The sequence below is a fragment of the Pseudorasbora parva genome, chromosome 16 (assembly GCF_024679245.1).
Source record: "Pseudorasbora parva isolate DD20220531a chromosome 16, ASM2467924v1, whole genome shotgun sequence".
Taxonomy (NCBI): domain Eukaryota; kingdom Metazoa; phylum Chordata; class Actinopteri; order Cypriniformes; family Gobionidae; genus Pseudorasbora; species Pseudorasbora parva.
The window spans coordinates 36606135-36621941 of record NC_090187.1 but is presented as its reverse complement, the minus strand read 5'-3'; the positions used below and the strand labels follow the sequence as shown (position 1 = coordinate 36621941).

Below are 15807 nucleotides of genomic sequence, written 5' to 3'. Positions count from 1 at the left end.
TATGGAAAACGCAATACATCAACTTAAACTGGTAATCTGTTGACTGACTGTCAAGAACCAACATTCAAAGCAGTGTGTAAGCGCTTTGCGCATGCTCAAACTGAAGAGGCCGCTCAACTTCTGTTCACGGCGCGCTGGAATCGCCATAACTGGAACCGGGGGATTCGGTTTAGGGCTCACGGAGGTAAGATGTTGGTCACATATTACTTATAGCAGTTAGCGTTGTGTTTACACTGTACATAACTACTTTATAGATACTTTATGCAAAGTATGACTGGGGCTTTTTGCCAAGAATGATCTGAAGCGCTAGCTAATAGGACACGCCTATAGGACAGGAGCGTGTACGGGCCGCGCGAGGGTCTCGCGCCTGCAAGCGGCTCATATGGCTCTGAGGTATTTTTAGAACGGAACGATAGCGCGTTTGGTCCAAGTTGACCGTAACGATTCAAACTCCGATTTGATATTCAAAAAATAACCTTCACTTCAACGTAAAGCACAACTTTTTCCTCTTCACAGTTTAGCCGGCGAGTTCGCTGTAGACAGTTAGCACGTCGGCTAAAGCTACAATGAATCAGTCTACAGCGAGGCCAATGAAAGCTAGCTAATAATCTTAGCATGGTGACTCCTAATGCCTAGTAACATGCTCGATCAAATACTGTTTGCATTTTCACGGAAATTATTCTAACTACATTTCAGTAGTCATCATATCGTCACTGTAACTTAAGTTATTTGTTAACCTACCTACCTACTAGAGCTAAAATCTTTAAAATCTTGTTTAGAATGCCACTTAAATGACTGACACACACACACACATATATATAATATTTGTGTGTGTGTCAGTCATTTAAGTGGCATTCTTATTGACTTCTCTATTTTGACAGTGTAACGTTAGTTATTGTCATGTGTAATTCCAGACAATTGTCATTAACAGCTATAACTAACTAAAGGCGCGTTGTTGCACAGAACTATACAAGTGACGAATTTACGTATGAGATGTCAGAGCAAACTATAGATTTGGAGAAATGTATCTGTTTAAGTTTGAGAGACTGTAATGGATCATGGCCCAAGCAAGCACATGATACATTAGCAAGTCAAAGTTGCTGACAAATCCGTATGAGTGTCTTAACAGGGTGGAGCAGGAGTGTGTTAGATTCCACGAGTTTTGAAGTAGTAAAAAGTTTATAAAGGCCCATTCATATCAAGGAGGATAACTAAAAAACTTTTTAACAATTATGATTATTCTGAGAATAGGGAAGTCCACAACTTTTCCCAAGTATGTCTCTGCAGGTTAGTAATAGGTTACCACATCAGTGGGAGTGGCCATAAACAGAGGGACATTTTCAACTGTTACATGTCACAGTGTGGTAGGGTTTAGAGGTGGGGTCGGGTGAAGGGGATCGTTTACATTTTATGATTTATTGTCACATCTGTTTGACAAAACTCACAAATTTACAAACGCACACTCTTGTTCCGCAAAGACCTCATAGGCCCTGTCCCAAATGGCACTTCATGTGCACTTTCGGTCTTGTGGACTTACAATGGCCACTGCATGTCCGTTAAGTCCACGGGACTGCAGTGTGTCCCATTTGTCATTTTAGGTATCAGAAGGGTGCTCGTGAGTGCCCCCTTTGAGGTCGATATGCGCCCTCGATGTGCACTTCTGCTGAGGCCGTACTGGTGCGGGTTACGCAGCGGACTTCTTCCTGGCAGTCGAAGCGGCATTTTGTCGTTAAAGTGAGGAAGACCGTGAGGGTTTATTGTGCCATTTGGGACAGGGCCATAGTAATTTTTCCTTATGAATGATAAAAACATCGGCAGCCAATCAGAATCCACCTTTAAAGAGTGGGCTTTGCAGCACGCACTTATGCTTCCTTCACGTGCTGTCGGATTTATCATAAATTTGAGTTTCCTTGGGACAAATGCACATGAACGCACTCTGATGCCGTGTTCAGAGTTCTGAGATAATTTGAATACCCAAATTGCTGAGAAGGGCGTGCTCTAAACTTAGAACTACTGCTGGGACATGAATGATTTATTAGTTTTTACCCCAAAACAGCTAGACCGTCTTGTGATTAATGTTATGCATATTTACATATACAAGTAATCATTAGAAGCGTATTATGTATTTTACAGTGAAAGCAGCCTGATGTTCATTCCGACAACAAAGCACTTGAATGCAACTAGCTCATAATCACAACTTCGGAAGTAGGAAGTTACCGATAGCATGTGAAGGTGGTATTGGAATTATTGTGTATATGAGTTTCCTAGGTAAAAATTGCACATGAACGCCCTCTGATATGTTCACCACTGGGGAGTTGGAAAATAATTTTGATACCCAAATTCCCAAGATGGTAATGCCATAAACTTTAAACATGATGCTGTGACAGGTATAATTTATTAGTTTTTCTCCCAAAATAGCTAGATCGTAATTACAACTTCTGAAGTGGGAATTGTGACATTTCAAATAACACGTGAAGGCAGCATTATAATGAATATATTGATTCTAATTGGCTGTCAATGTTTTTTTATCAATTATCAGCTGGACAAAATCGTTCTGAAAGTGATTACAATATTATTGCTTGTTCGGCTGTGTGGTTATAGTTGTGGTGTTGACTTCCCTATTCCCATACAAAGATGGTCAATGTGTCTCTAGCTACTTTAAAGTCTATGGTGTGTTCAACCATCAGCTGCTACTTTGACGTCGCTACCTTCTACGCAGGGCCGTTTCAAGTCAAACGCACCTATTCACAAGCATAGCTGTCAATCATGATGGTACACCAGGCTTTTATAGCATCAAATTAACTAAAACCAAAAAGCGAACAAATTAAAATGACAGAAACCAAATTTTTTAGTGATTGTTTTTTTTAAAGTTTATGTAGATCTATATCACAGACAAATAAAAATATAATTGAAATGATTTACACACGAGATGACTCCTATCTGTTTTTTTCCTACATGGAGTGGGTCGCCCCTCATGGGCGTCGCCATGTTGATATCACCTGACCAGCCCTATTATGCAATTGACAAGTTATTAAAGTGTTAGTTCACCCAAAAATGAAATTGATTTAATTAATGACTTACCCTAATGTCTTTCCACACCCGTAAGACCTCCGTTCATCTTCAGACACAGTTTAAGATATTTTATATTTAGTTTGACAGCGTATCTAAGTGTATGCACACTATACTGTCCATGTCAAGAAAGGGAATAAAAACATCATCAATGTAGTCCATATGTGACATCAGTTAGTTAATTAGAATCTCTTGAAGCATCGAAAAGACATTTTGGTCCAAAAATAGCAAAAACTATGACTTTATTCAGCATTGTCTACTCTTCTGCATTTGTTTTCAAATCTCAAATAAAGATTCAAACGGATGAATCAGTGAGTAGATTAAAATCTCCTTAAGTGTCTTTTTCTTTCATGTTTTTTTTTTTTCAACCCTCATTAAGTCACATACATTGAGTCATTTATTCTGTCTCCATCAGTGCCTGTAGAAGGGTGAATCAGAATGGGAGACAAGCCGATTTGGGAACAAATAGGATCCAGCTTTGTGCAACATTACTATCAGCTGTTTGACACAGACAGGACTCAACTTGGATCGATATATGTGAGTATTGTCAAGTTTGTTTGCTCAGGATAGTTCTCGCTTGATTAGTCCTTTAAGATGTCCCACACTAAAAGATTTTTTAAATCTTATCAGATTTTCAAAATGTGAGAGACCACAAACATGATGACCAAAAATCATAATTTAGCAGTTTTGTTCCTATAGTGTTTGGAGTACAGCGATGTGACCAAGACACCACGACATGCTAACAGATTCCATTCACAAACAACCAGAGTCCCGACTGTGAACAGAAAATCACGCAAAATCTTCCACTGTCAAACGTGACTTTAGTGTAAACAAACATGGCAGACAACGGACAAGAAGAAATGGAGATAATAGGGTTTGGACTGAATTTCCTTTTTTAAATGGGTACTTCAGGGCTGGGAAGATGAATCTGTATTTAAACTGGGTCATTAATGTAGTAGAAATGTGAAATTATTTTTGAATTTGGTGCTTTCTAGACTGAGAAAACTTAAAATGTATTTTTGTCTCATGGGGATGAAAGACTACAATTCCCAGAATGCTTCACTGCCCTGTGAGGCCACTCCCAAAGCCACTGCTACTGAATCACTTTTACTTTCCCACCACCGCGTTCATCTTCATAAAATCAGTTCAGCTAGAGAACAGACACTACAATTAAAAAATGAAAGTTTCTGTTCAATATATTGTGATTTAGCCGCTGAGGAAGTGTCAGCACAAACACAGCAGGAGTGAGATTACACGCATCGTGATGAGCTGAATGAGCTCTCGTGATGAGAGCTAAGGTGAACCAGCCACGCTCGTGGCAGTAGTTCTCAGGGCGTGTTCAGTCTAGCGTGTTTTCAGTTCATGTCTTTGGAAGATTACCTTTCATAGGAATTAACTTGAGAAAATACTCACTTTGCTCCACCGGCCGCACTGTTTCCATGAATGGCTGAGCCGAGCTGAGCTGTGAGTGCATCCCCATTCCCTATGTGCGAGTTGAAAACATGCAGAAATAGCTCCCTCTGCTGGCTGTAGTCTTTAGCGTCTGGCCAAACATTTAAATGATGAGGCAAATCGACGATATTTGCGTCACCGGAGTAATTTTTCCAGAAATAAAATGCATAAATCTCTCGTCTCAGGGGGATATGAGAGGGGGGAGCACGATCATTCGAATATACTCCAATCGCTGAAGTAACCCTTTAACTGTACTGTTCAACAAACAAAAGGAAATCCCGCACACTATCAAAGTTTGCAATGCTTGCGTGCGTGAGGTGCCGGCGCGATTGAAAAGAGGAAACATAAAATACTTCATCATTTGTCATACAGATAAAAAGAGTAGGACATCATTCAAAATTGCAAAGTGTTTAACAGTTAATTGTTTAATTTGGAATTCTTTTTTTTGCAATATTTTATTTTTGAATTACAATAGTTATTTTTGCTCTCAAACACAGTTTGTTTGTTGTTTGCATAAAAATACTAGCCTGACGTGGTCATTCTCAATTCTAGTCAGAATATGAATCTGAAACTGCTCCATTGGGCTGTGATTATGGGGTGTGTTTCAACCATAGACCGTAAAAAAATATGGACGACTCGACATCATCCGTTTCCGCTTGGCAGATTTGAAGCTTTCAGGCGCCCTTGCACGGCGCTGACATCTTGGGACCAAGTCTGCGCAGTAGCGATTTCGGGACCGGAGTTGCGCAGTAGAGCGCAGGAAGTACAGTCGCGATATCAAAAGCCCGCCCACACTCTCGCAGATGCAGAACAATTAATAATGTTGGTGTGAAATAAACAGTTATGGAAATGTAGAAATTAAAGCTAAAGCTCTAATCTGCTCCCAAACATTTCGAAAAAAGTCCGTTAGTGCCTCAGTGACAACTTCACTCAGAGAAGCCGTCAGTCTCAGCTGTCAATCATAACGTCACACCCCCCGTTTTTATAGCATCAAATAACTAACTCAAAGTAAACTTATTTTTAAAACGAACACCTGAAATGAAATCATCGTGATGATAACTGCCTTTAGTGACATAAACTAACTTTGGGGAAACATTTTTGAAGTGTAATTTTATTGTTTAGTTTGCCTCGCGTCCATTAGAAAACACAGAGGGGCGGCTATACTGGGACCGGTCACCGGGGGGCGATCGAGGCGCGAAAGCTTCAGTAAATGAGAGGGAGACTGCAGGCTTGGTTTCAACCGAACCAGTACAGACATCAATTGGATAGACCTACAACCAATCAGAGCAACGAAGCGACGCATTGTCAAATGTCAACATAGTTCAACTGCACTGTGTTGCCTAGTCCGCGTTTTTTTTCCTGCGGGTTGTTTTCTTTGTCCGCGGGTTGAAGCGACTATTATGTGATATATAGACCCATGAGTGCGAATTTTAGCAGGCAACCTTGCCAAAATAACACACATTTTACCCCCCAAACACCATTTTTCCCCCAGAGAACCCCCCGAGAAGCTATTGTTTAGGGCTAGTAGTTGGCGGGTTTTTGTTGCAAAAACTTGGCAACCCTGTCTGCGCGCGCTGAAATCAGGCTGGAATAAACAATCTTTGCTGGTGTTATAAAAAAAAAAAAAAATAATTTAATGATACACAGAGTACTTACCCAACATGATCATCATTTCTGAGAGAAATTGTGAAGGTGAATGCATACACAAGCTCTCTGTTTAGGATTCGAAAAAATATAATCCAAGCCCCTTTGATGACGTGCATGATTACGTTACTGTTGATCATCTGTCCGTCATCGTCTAAAGCCCGCCCTGATGATTTCATTGGTCCGAACAGTTTCTGTTTCGGGGATAATTACTCCTCTATGCAGCAAAGCCAGACCGAACTGCCCGACCTAAAAAAATTGTGGGCGGGGCCAAGTTCGGCTGGCATCCAGGCTATAAAAATACACTCAAAAACTCAAAAAAACATTACCTGACTAAATCAATCAATCTCAACATGTCACACCACAGGAAAGTCTGATAAGATAATCAGTAGAACCATTAAGATAATCGGGACTTTACCTAGGATTGTAGGCAGGGGAGAATTTAGCCCAAAATCGGCCCGATTATCTTGTGGTGTGTGGGTGCCTTTAGCTAAGAGATGGAGATGTCAATTAGAAATGTTTTTACTGTCTCTGTCTTGCCATCACGTTAGTGTTCAAAGCGTCCCTTGGTTTATGTCTTGCAGAGTGACGATAGATGCCCAGTAGCAAACACGTTTTGTCGTGTGTTCAACTGAAGAGTCTTTTCAGGCCAGAAATGTGGTTCTACACTGGGCCTTAAGTGCTCATACTTGGATATGCATTTTGAGAAACATATAAAAGATGTTAAACAATACTGATGTTGAATATTTGTTTAGGAAATTTAACAAACAAAATATATTAGTATAATATGTGGATTAAATATTTGTGTGATTTGTTTATCTTCTGTCAGTGCACCTGTCTTTTGTTACTGTCACTTGTTAATACTACCTTTTCTGCTGTCCATTTAATCAGTGAGAAGTATTAAAAAGAGCTTGTGACTAAACTTCGTAACTCCATTGGATCTTCAAACTGTCGGTATTACCCCTAGTGAATGAAGTGCCAGATGCAGTTTGGACCATCTTTGTTTGTTTGCAATGCAAGGGTAAATAAACAACTGTTTGTTTGAAAAAGTACAGCCTTTTCTTTACTCAAGAAACACTACACTGATCAGGCATAACATTATGACCCATTATTGTATTGGTCCCCCCTTTGCTGCCAAAACAGCCCTGAACCAGCACAGCATGGACTCCCCTTAAGGTGTGCTGTGGCACCAAGATGTTAGCAGCAGATCCTTTAAGTCCTTTAATTTGTTAAGTGGGGCTTCCATGGATCGGACTTGTTTGTTCAGCACATCCCACATATGCTTGATTGGATTGAGATCTGGGGAATTTGGAGGCCAAGTCAACACCTCAAACTTGTGCTCCTCAAACTATTCCTGAACCATTTTTGCTTTGTGGCAGGGCGCATTATCCTGCTGAAAGAGGCCACTGCCATCAGGGAATACCGTTTCCATGAAAGGGTATTCATGGTCTGCAACAATGCTTAGGTTGGTGGTACTTGTCAAAGTATCATCCACATGGTTGGCAGGACCCAATGTTTCCCAGCAGAACATCGCCCAAAGCATCACACTGCCTCTACAGGCTTGCCTTCTTCCCATAGTGCATCCTGGTGCCATGTGTTCCACAGGTAAGCGATGATCAGGCAAACAGCCATCCTCGTGATGTTAAAGAAAATATGATTCATCAGACCAGGCCACTTTCATCAATTGCTCCATGGTCCAGTTCTGATGCTCACTGTTGGCTTTTTTCTGCAGTGGGTGGGGGTCAGCATGGGCACCCTGACTGGTCTGCGGCTATGCAGTCCCATACGCAACAAACTGCGATGCACTGTGTATTTTGACACATTTCTATCAGAACCAGCACTTAACTTCTTGAGCATTTTGAGCTACAGTAGCTTGTTTGGTCAGACCACAAGGGCCAGCCTTCGCTCGACGCCAAGTGCATCATTGAGCCTTGGTCATGACACTGTCGTCAGTTCACCCTTGTTCCTTCTTGGACAACTTTTGATAGATCCTGACCACTGCAGACCAGGAACACCCCACAAGAGCTAAAGTCATGAAGATGCTCTGACCCAATCATCTAGCCATCACAATTTGGCCCTCGTCAAACCCACTCAAATCCTTACGCTTGCTTAATGCTAACGTTTTATGTATTTGAGGAGTGAAGAAATATGTCTTAGTCTAGCTTTTGTCATTGAGTCATAACCAATACTGTCTTAAATAGCCTGTGTGTAGTACTTTGATTACAGTAAAATGATATTTTGACCAAATGACTATAAAGGAGAATAAACTGAACACATAGCTGCAGTAAACTTTATAACCTGTAAAACATAATGCGATGCACTTACTGCCTCAGATAGGGTCATTCAGAGACAAAACATGCACGTCTAAAATTCTTCGAAATTCGCTGGTCAAAATCTTTGTAACTCCATTTGAGCTTAAAGGGTTAGTTGACCCAAAAATGAAATTTGTCGTTAATGACTCACCCTAATGTTAAGACCTCCGTTCATCTTCAGAACACAGTTTAAGATATTTTATGATAATCCAAGAGCTTTTCTGTTCCTTGAATGAAAGTGTATGCAAACTATACTGTCCATGTCCAGAAAGGTAATAAAAACATCATCAAAGTAGTCCATATGTGACATCAATTAGTTAATAAGAATCTCTTGAAGCATCAAAAATACATTTTAGTCCAAAAATAACAAAAACTATATTCACTTTATAAATGAACTTTATTCAGCATTGTCTTCTTTTTCACATTTGTTTTCAGTCCTCAAATAAAGACTCAAACGGTTATGAATCAGCGGATTGATTCATGATTCACATCGCATGTCAAACTGCTGAAATCACGTCACATTGGCGATCCGAATCATGAATCAATGCGCTGATTCATAACCGTTTGAATCTTTTTTTGAGGATTGAAAACAAACACGGAAGAGAAGACAATGCTGAATAAAGTCATAGTTTTTGTTATTTTTGACAAAAATGTATTTTCGATGGACTACATTGATGATGTTTTTATTACCTTTCTGGACATGGACAGTGTAGTGTGCATACACAGACACAGGAACAGAAACTCTCGGACTAATTATAAACTGTTTTCCGATGAACGGAGGTCTTACGGGTGTGAACCGACATTAGGGTGAGTCATTAATGGCATAAATTTCATTTTTAGGTGAACTTAGCCTTAAATTTTGGTAAAATGCAACACATGTAAAGGTCTGACCATGTATAATATAAATACAACTATAATTTTAACTTTGACAATGCGGTGTTGAATTGTTTGTTTACATTTTTCATCCACATGTTCTTTTTCCTCTTAGATTGATGCATCATGCCTTACGTGGGAGGGTCAGCAATTCCAGGGAAAAGCAGCCATTGTCGAAAAGCTTTCTGTAAGTATACTACGTGTTTTGTTAGAGGTGAAGATTGATTCAAAGGAGATAATTTCCTAGAGTACTAAAAAATTGATTGTTTATTTTAAGATTTGCTTAAGATTGTATTTAACAGTGCAAAGGTAATCTAAATGTAAAAATAGGGGAAATTAGCATGGCCGGTATTAACCAGTAATGATAAATTAAAAAATTCAACTGATATTGTACAGATCTATTATGCATCCTCATTTAAATATTGATTAGCTGTTTAATTACAGTACGTTTATGACGTAGTAAGGTATCTTTCCATTTTAACATTGATGTTATACATATTTCTTTCTTTTTTTTAAATCTTTCAGAGCCTGCCCTTCACAAAAATTGCTCACAGCATAACAGCACAAGACCACCAGCCCACCCCTGATAGCTGCATATTGAGTATGGTAGTAGGCCAACTAAAAGTAAGTATTTGTTTTGTTTTGTATTGTTTCTGTCTTATGCTTTTGTAGCATCGCATCAGGTGAACTGTTTGGTAAGTATATACGTGATAAAGGTCTAAAAGGGCATTCTTGCGCATTTGAAATGCATAATATCACTTTGATCCCAGTGGCATTTAAATCAAGAGCGGCCGTGAAAGTTTTAAGCCTCTTTTGATTTCCCTCTCACCTTACGTCACATGGTAGTGCGTAGTAGTGTTGTAGTCAAGACCACCTAATCCAAGGCCAATGTGTGTTGAGTTCAAGACCAAGACAGGGTGAGACAAAGTCAAGGCCAAGGCCAGACTAGCACTCCTTAAATTCATAGAGCTCCACATTACCACCTGAAAAATGTTAATATGAAAAAAAAATGTTGCATAATGTTGAGGATAATGTTTAAAAAATAAAATAAAATATTTAATGTTTGTTAAAGCAATATCATGTTTGCAGTCATGCTCAAATTTGTGAGAACGGCTCTTTTGATATTGGTTAATTATATCACAAGTTATAAATCCAGATCTCATACAATAACTTTTTGCAACAATATCTTACATTTTGTGAGCATTTGTTGATATTTTTGTAAATCCATAATTAATTTCTGATTTGGCACTTTATCAGTCAAATTATTAAGTTATTGATTGCATCTGAAGCAGTAAGTTTTACATCCAAACACATTAATGATATTAATAAATAAATCAGGCAATGCACTGGCAATTTACTTGTATCCCAGCAGTTGTGGTATCTTGACAGGTCTTGAAACAAAATCCCGAGTCGTCTGAGTCTGAGACCAAGACAAGACCAATTTCTTTTTTTTTTAATGTTTTTTATTTTATTTTATTTTTTTTACAAGAAGAAAAAAAGGGAAAGAAAACCAGACAGACAGACCAAGGGACATCAGGCACAATTATCATTAATTAAAGGGTTAGTTTACCCAAACATGAAATAGATTTTATGAATGACTCACCCTAATGTTGTTCCATACCCGTAAGACCTCCATTCATCTTCAGACACAGTTTAAGATATTTTATATTTTAGGCCCAGAGCATATGCAGTCTATGCACACTTTACTGTCCATGTCCAAAAAGCTAATAAAAACATCATCGAAGTAGTCCATATGTGACATCAGTTGGTTGATTAGATCCTCTTGAAGCATACATTTTGGTCCAAAAATATCAAAAACTACGACTTTATTCAGCATTGTCTTCTCTTCCGTGTTTCTCAAATAAAGATTCAAACGGTTATTAATCAGTGAATCGATCAATGGTTCGGATCGCCAATGTCACGTGATTTCGGCAGTTTTGGCAGTTTGACACGCGATCCAAACTGCTGAAATCTTGTGACATTGGCGATCCGAACCATTGATCGGTGACCATTGAACCATGAACCATTTGAGCTCTGAGCTGAATATTCTAATTACCTTCACCACCGCTAACCAATACAAAGAAATAATAGGGCATTCCCAAAAGATATGGAAGTGACCAGCAGACATATTACCTCACACTCCAATACTGACCATGTTCAGTATTGTTACTCTGTGTCTTTATATTAGGGGTTATAACAAATCTTAAAGTGTTTTTCAGGTGAATTCCCTCTAAAAACTTGAGCTAGAAGTGGTAGATTGTGACAAGACCAAGTTCAAATGTGGTCGAGACAAGACTAAGAGCGGTCTCGTACTACAACACTGGTGCTTTTTCAGAGATTTCATAAGCATTTCAGAGCTGTAGTGTGTGTGTGTGTGTTTGTCTATTAGGCGGATGATGACCAGGTGTTGGGCTTCCACCAGACCTTTCTGTTGAAAAGTATCAACACTGCCTGGGTTTGCACCAATGAAGTCTTCAGGCTTGCCCTGCACAACCTTTGAGCTTAAAGGCTCTCGGTGGTCACATGGCCTTTCCTCCTATTAATGTCTGTAAGGACCAGTGTCCGTTCGTGTTCACGCACACTGTACAGGGCATCTCTACTAACGGCTTTACACTGCGTTCAGATCAAGCCTCTGTGTGGATCTAGTATGGTGGGAATGCCATGACATGTCGAATTTGTTGATGCCGATTTGCCTGTTGTGTGTTTGTGGATTTGCTTGCATTTTTGCAGCAACAAAACAACATAAAACCATTAATTTTTAATAATAGATGGCCATTTTTGGTGACATAAATGACAGTGACCTTTAATGTCATCATGTCCTACAACATGAAAAAAATCTAATTTGATGAATGCGCACCGACTCTGTGTGGTGACTAACAATCCGCTTTTATTTCGACTTCTAAGGATTTGTAATGAAGAGTTCTGCATTTTAGCCATCATGGGATGAGATGAATTCTTTCAGATGAAAAACTAAAGTTGCGTGCACAATTCGATTTTGGCCACGATTTGGCCGTCTGAGACGAATTTTGCAAATCCTAAAAGATTCCTCTGATCCTAGGCTACAATCCGAAGTCTTGATTGTTAGTTTGACATTTTCACCGGCAGCCGATTAATGACCACTGCAATTTAAAATTTTACCTCAGACGAAATTCTGGCAGTGTCAGAAGGTTTTGCGCACAGTCCTCGAAGTGTGACTTGTGACTTCTCCTACAACGGCCGGCAAATATCTCGGTTTTTCAAGACAAACTATGACCAAAACAAGAACTAGAGATTTCTTTGTAGCCACCATTTCAGTCCCGCATGTAATGCAGCTCACTGTCACCTCACTCACTGTCACTGTTCATTGATGATATAAAATTCGCAAAGGATTTTGAAAAATCGCGGGAAAAAGTGTGCAGAACCCTTAACTTGAATGTAAAATGGGTGAAAGAGGTACTTTTAGGATAAAAGTACTACTGTTAGGGCTTCTGTTAAGTTTTTACATTCCAGTTATAAATGTTCACTGACTATTTGGGGGTGAAATCGTTTTTTGTAAATTTTATTTTGGGATTTATTCATTTTTGAAGTATGTTTTTTTTTTGTATATATTCAGTTTTAATTTTAGTTAAGTAGGTTACTTCGACTTACTGTGCTTCTGTGCATGGCTAATATTGCACAGAAAGCTATTTATTACCTTGTAACCTTCTTTTAGATTGAGTAACATCAGTGTATGGCATGTATGTATTTAAAGCTATAGTTCACCCTAAAATGAAAATGAATTGGTAAAATAATTTACCAACCTTGGTGTTGTTCTATTGCCATATGCCCTTTTTTTCAGACCACAAAAGGAGAATAATAAAAAAAGACCATTTAATGGCAGTGAATAGTGAACAGCATCAAGGTTTTTAAAAAAAGGTGTGAAAGTATCACAAAATGGTCTATGCCACACGTATCATATATCAAGTGTTCTTGTGGTATAACCAAAACAAACCGAAGTATAATTGAATGAATATTCTGACCTTGGCTTTAGATCTTCCGTGCACAGCTACAGTTCGTGCATGAGACTTTATTAGCACTGCAGTACACTCCGACTCGCCCAGAAAAAGAACAAGTTGTGTGAGATATCAAGATTAATAAAAACACAATGAAATACAATGCATAGAAATCCCCCAAAAATGTCTGTGTACTTTCTTCACTCCTTCACTCTTTCTTTCTTGATGAACACAATGGATATATTCACTGTTAGAGATGGTACATGGATTATATTTCATGTAGCATTTTTGTTAATCTTGATTTCTCACAACTGCTGCGCTAGAGTCTCATGAAGACCAACGGCCAAGGTCAGGGTTTTCGTAAAATAATACGTAAAATTTTGGTTCATTTTTCACCAAACCCTGCAATATACCCCCAGAACACTTGGAATATACAACATGTGTTGCATGAGATCGTTCTTTGATACTTTTTGGTTCTTTTTAAAAAGCTTGATGCTGGTTGCTCACTACCATTATGAACGCGAGAATTATGAATAATTTTATTATTATTTTATTCTCCTTTTCATTGTTGGGTGTAACTAGTTACTAAGTAATTAGTTACTGTAATTTAAGTATTTTTCCCTTAAATATTACTCTTATTTTTTGTGTAATTTAAATGTTATTTCACAAGTAATTTGACTAAATACTGTGTATAGACTGTAGAACAATTTTATATAATACAATAGTGGAATCAACATAAAAATTTAGTCTAACTTTAAAATGCCTATTTTATGTATCTGTCTCAGATTTGTAATTCTTTGGATGGGTAATAAGAATAATTGATGTAATTTTATAGTGGGGAAAATTTGAGAATATTGTGACAAACTCTCAGCCTATAATTTGTCTTAGTTGCTTAATGCAGATTTGTCTTTCTGTAGCTGGATTAATATGGCTTGATATTTGCTCAACATGTTGCATGTTTTTCATTTTATACAGAATTAGTATTTTTGGCTCTGGTTTAATTATTCCCCTTCTCTCTAATGAGCGATGCACAGAATGAAATCTTCCACCTAAGCCTCTGTGTTTCTGCTTTGTGTAGGCAGATGATGACCCCATCATGGGATTCCATCAGAGCTTCATCCTGAAGAACATTAACGAGGCGTGGGTTTGCACCAATGACATGTTCCGCCTGGCGCTGCACAATTTTGGTTAAACGCCCCATGGCTAGCAGGAGGGAAGTGGGGGGAAGGTGGAGATGACGCCTGAACCTGTCAATCAGCCCTTCATCCATCACACTCAAGAGAAACGGCACCGGATTACAGCAGCCAATCACAGAAAACATGCAGGCATATACAGTACTGCCTCTCCTCCAGAAATGACATGTTTTTTTGCTGAAAGCCCACACATCCATCAAACTGACCCTTTTCCTTCGCCAACCTGCATGATGATGGGGGAGTTTAAAGATCAGAGGACGCCCTGACCAGGACAAATACGTATTAACCTAATCTCGGCTGTTTGATATTTACATTTTAGTTGCTGATTTTTGACTTTGAAATAACAACTGTCTGTCTTTCTTTGATTTAGTACGAAGTGTTATCAGCTTGTTTTTAGAATATGCTCCTTGAAGTTGAATTTTTGTTGTTGTTGTTGCCCCTCTTGAAAATTGGTGTCTCCGTTCAATCTGATGTCAGGTTGCTCTAGCTATCCAAAGAACACAACCCTAATTTCCCCTTCCCCTTCCCCTCAGACCAGTGTGCTTCCCAATTTCTGCTCACTGCTCTCTGTGACAATAATTACCAAGCCACGATACACAATAAAACCTTTGACTTTTTCTTAACAACGTCATCATCTTGTTCCTCCCCCTGTCTGGTTTTGCGTTTACCTTTTTTCCCTTTTCTATGCTTGCCTGTTCATATTTTTGATACTTTTTCATATTTGAGCAGATCCGAACACAATGGAGCTGGTATTTCTCTTGTTATAGGTGGCCAGTGTTTCCTGAAGCAGATGTTCATGCTAAAAATTACTTTTATGTAACTATGTAACCCTAACCCTGTGAGTGGTGGAATCATCAGTGGATGCTCTCCAAATATATGCATCTTCCAATGATGCTACATCTCATAAAACAAGTTTAGGCATGGATAAAAATGAGTTTGAGACAAAAAGAAAAACCCCAGAAGTGGAGATGAACTTTCTGCTTTAGTTTAGAGATTTCATTTTCCAGTTGTCCATTGATAAAAATATTGACGTAATGGGATGTGGGATGTTATGTTTAATAAGTATGAATGTAAAGGCCACTAAGTTTACACTAGTGTGCCCAAAGCTGTTAAAACCTTCTATATTCGCAGTTATATTTTGACATTACCAGTTTAAGAACGATCACAGACTCATAAAGCCTGAAACAAACAGACGAGAAATACTAGTTTGTGGAAATAAGAGGTGATTCTCTTAATTTTCACATGTTTACACTTAAAGGAGTTGTTCATTGTTTAGGATTAGAAAATCATATT

General features: G+C 38.7%; 1 protein-coding gene across 2 annotated transcripts; it reads left to right on the top strand.

Moving 5' to 3' along the window:
• The first annotated feature begins 43 nt into the window (after positions 1-43).
• Positions 44-15276, top strand: nutf2 (nuclear transport factor 2). Of its 2 annotated transcripts, XM_067418855.1 has the most exons (5): positions 44-184; positions 3485-3606; positions 9466-9537; positions 9876-9974; positions 14400-15276. In XM_067418855.1, the coding sequence occupies exons 2-5, from the start codon at positions 3508-3510 to the stop codon at positions 14511-14513; spliced, it is 384 nt and encodes a 127-aa protein (XP_067274956.1). In that variant the 5' UTR covers positions 44-184; positions 3485-3507; the 3' UTR covers positions 14514-15276. The 2 variants fall into 2 exon arrangements, with proteins under 2 accessions (XP_067274956.1, XP_067274957.1); XM_067418856.1 differs by lacking the exons at positions 44-184; positions 3485-3606 and adding an exon at positions 6824-7186.
• The last annotated feature ends 531 nt before the right edge of the window (positions 15277-15807 follow it).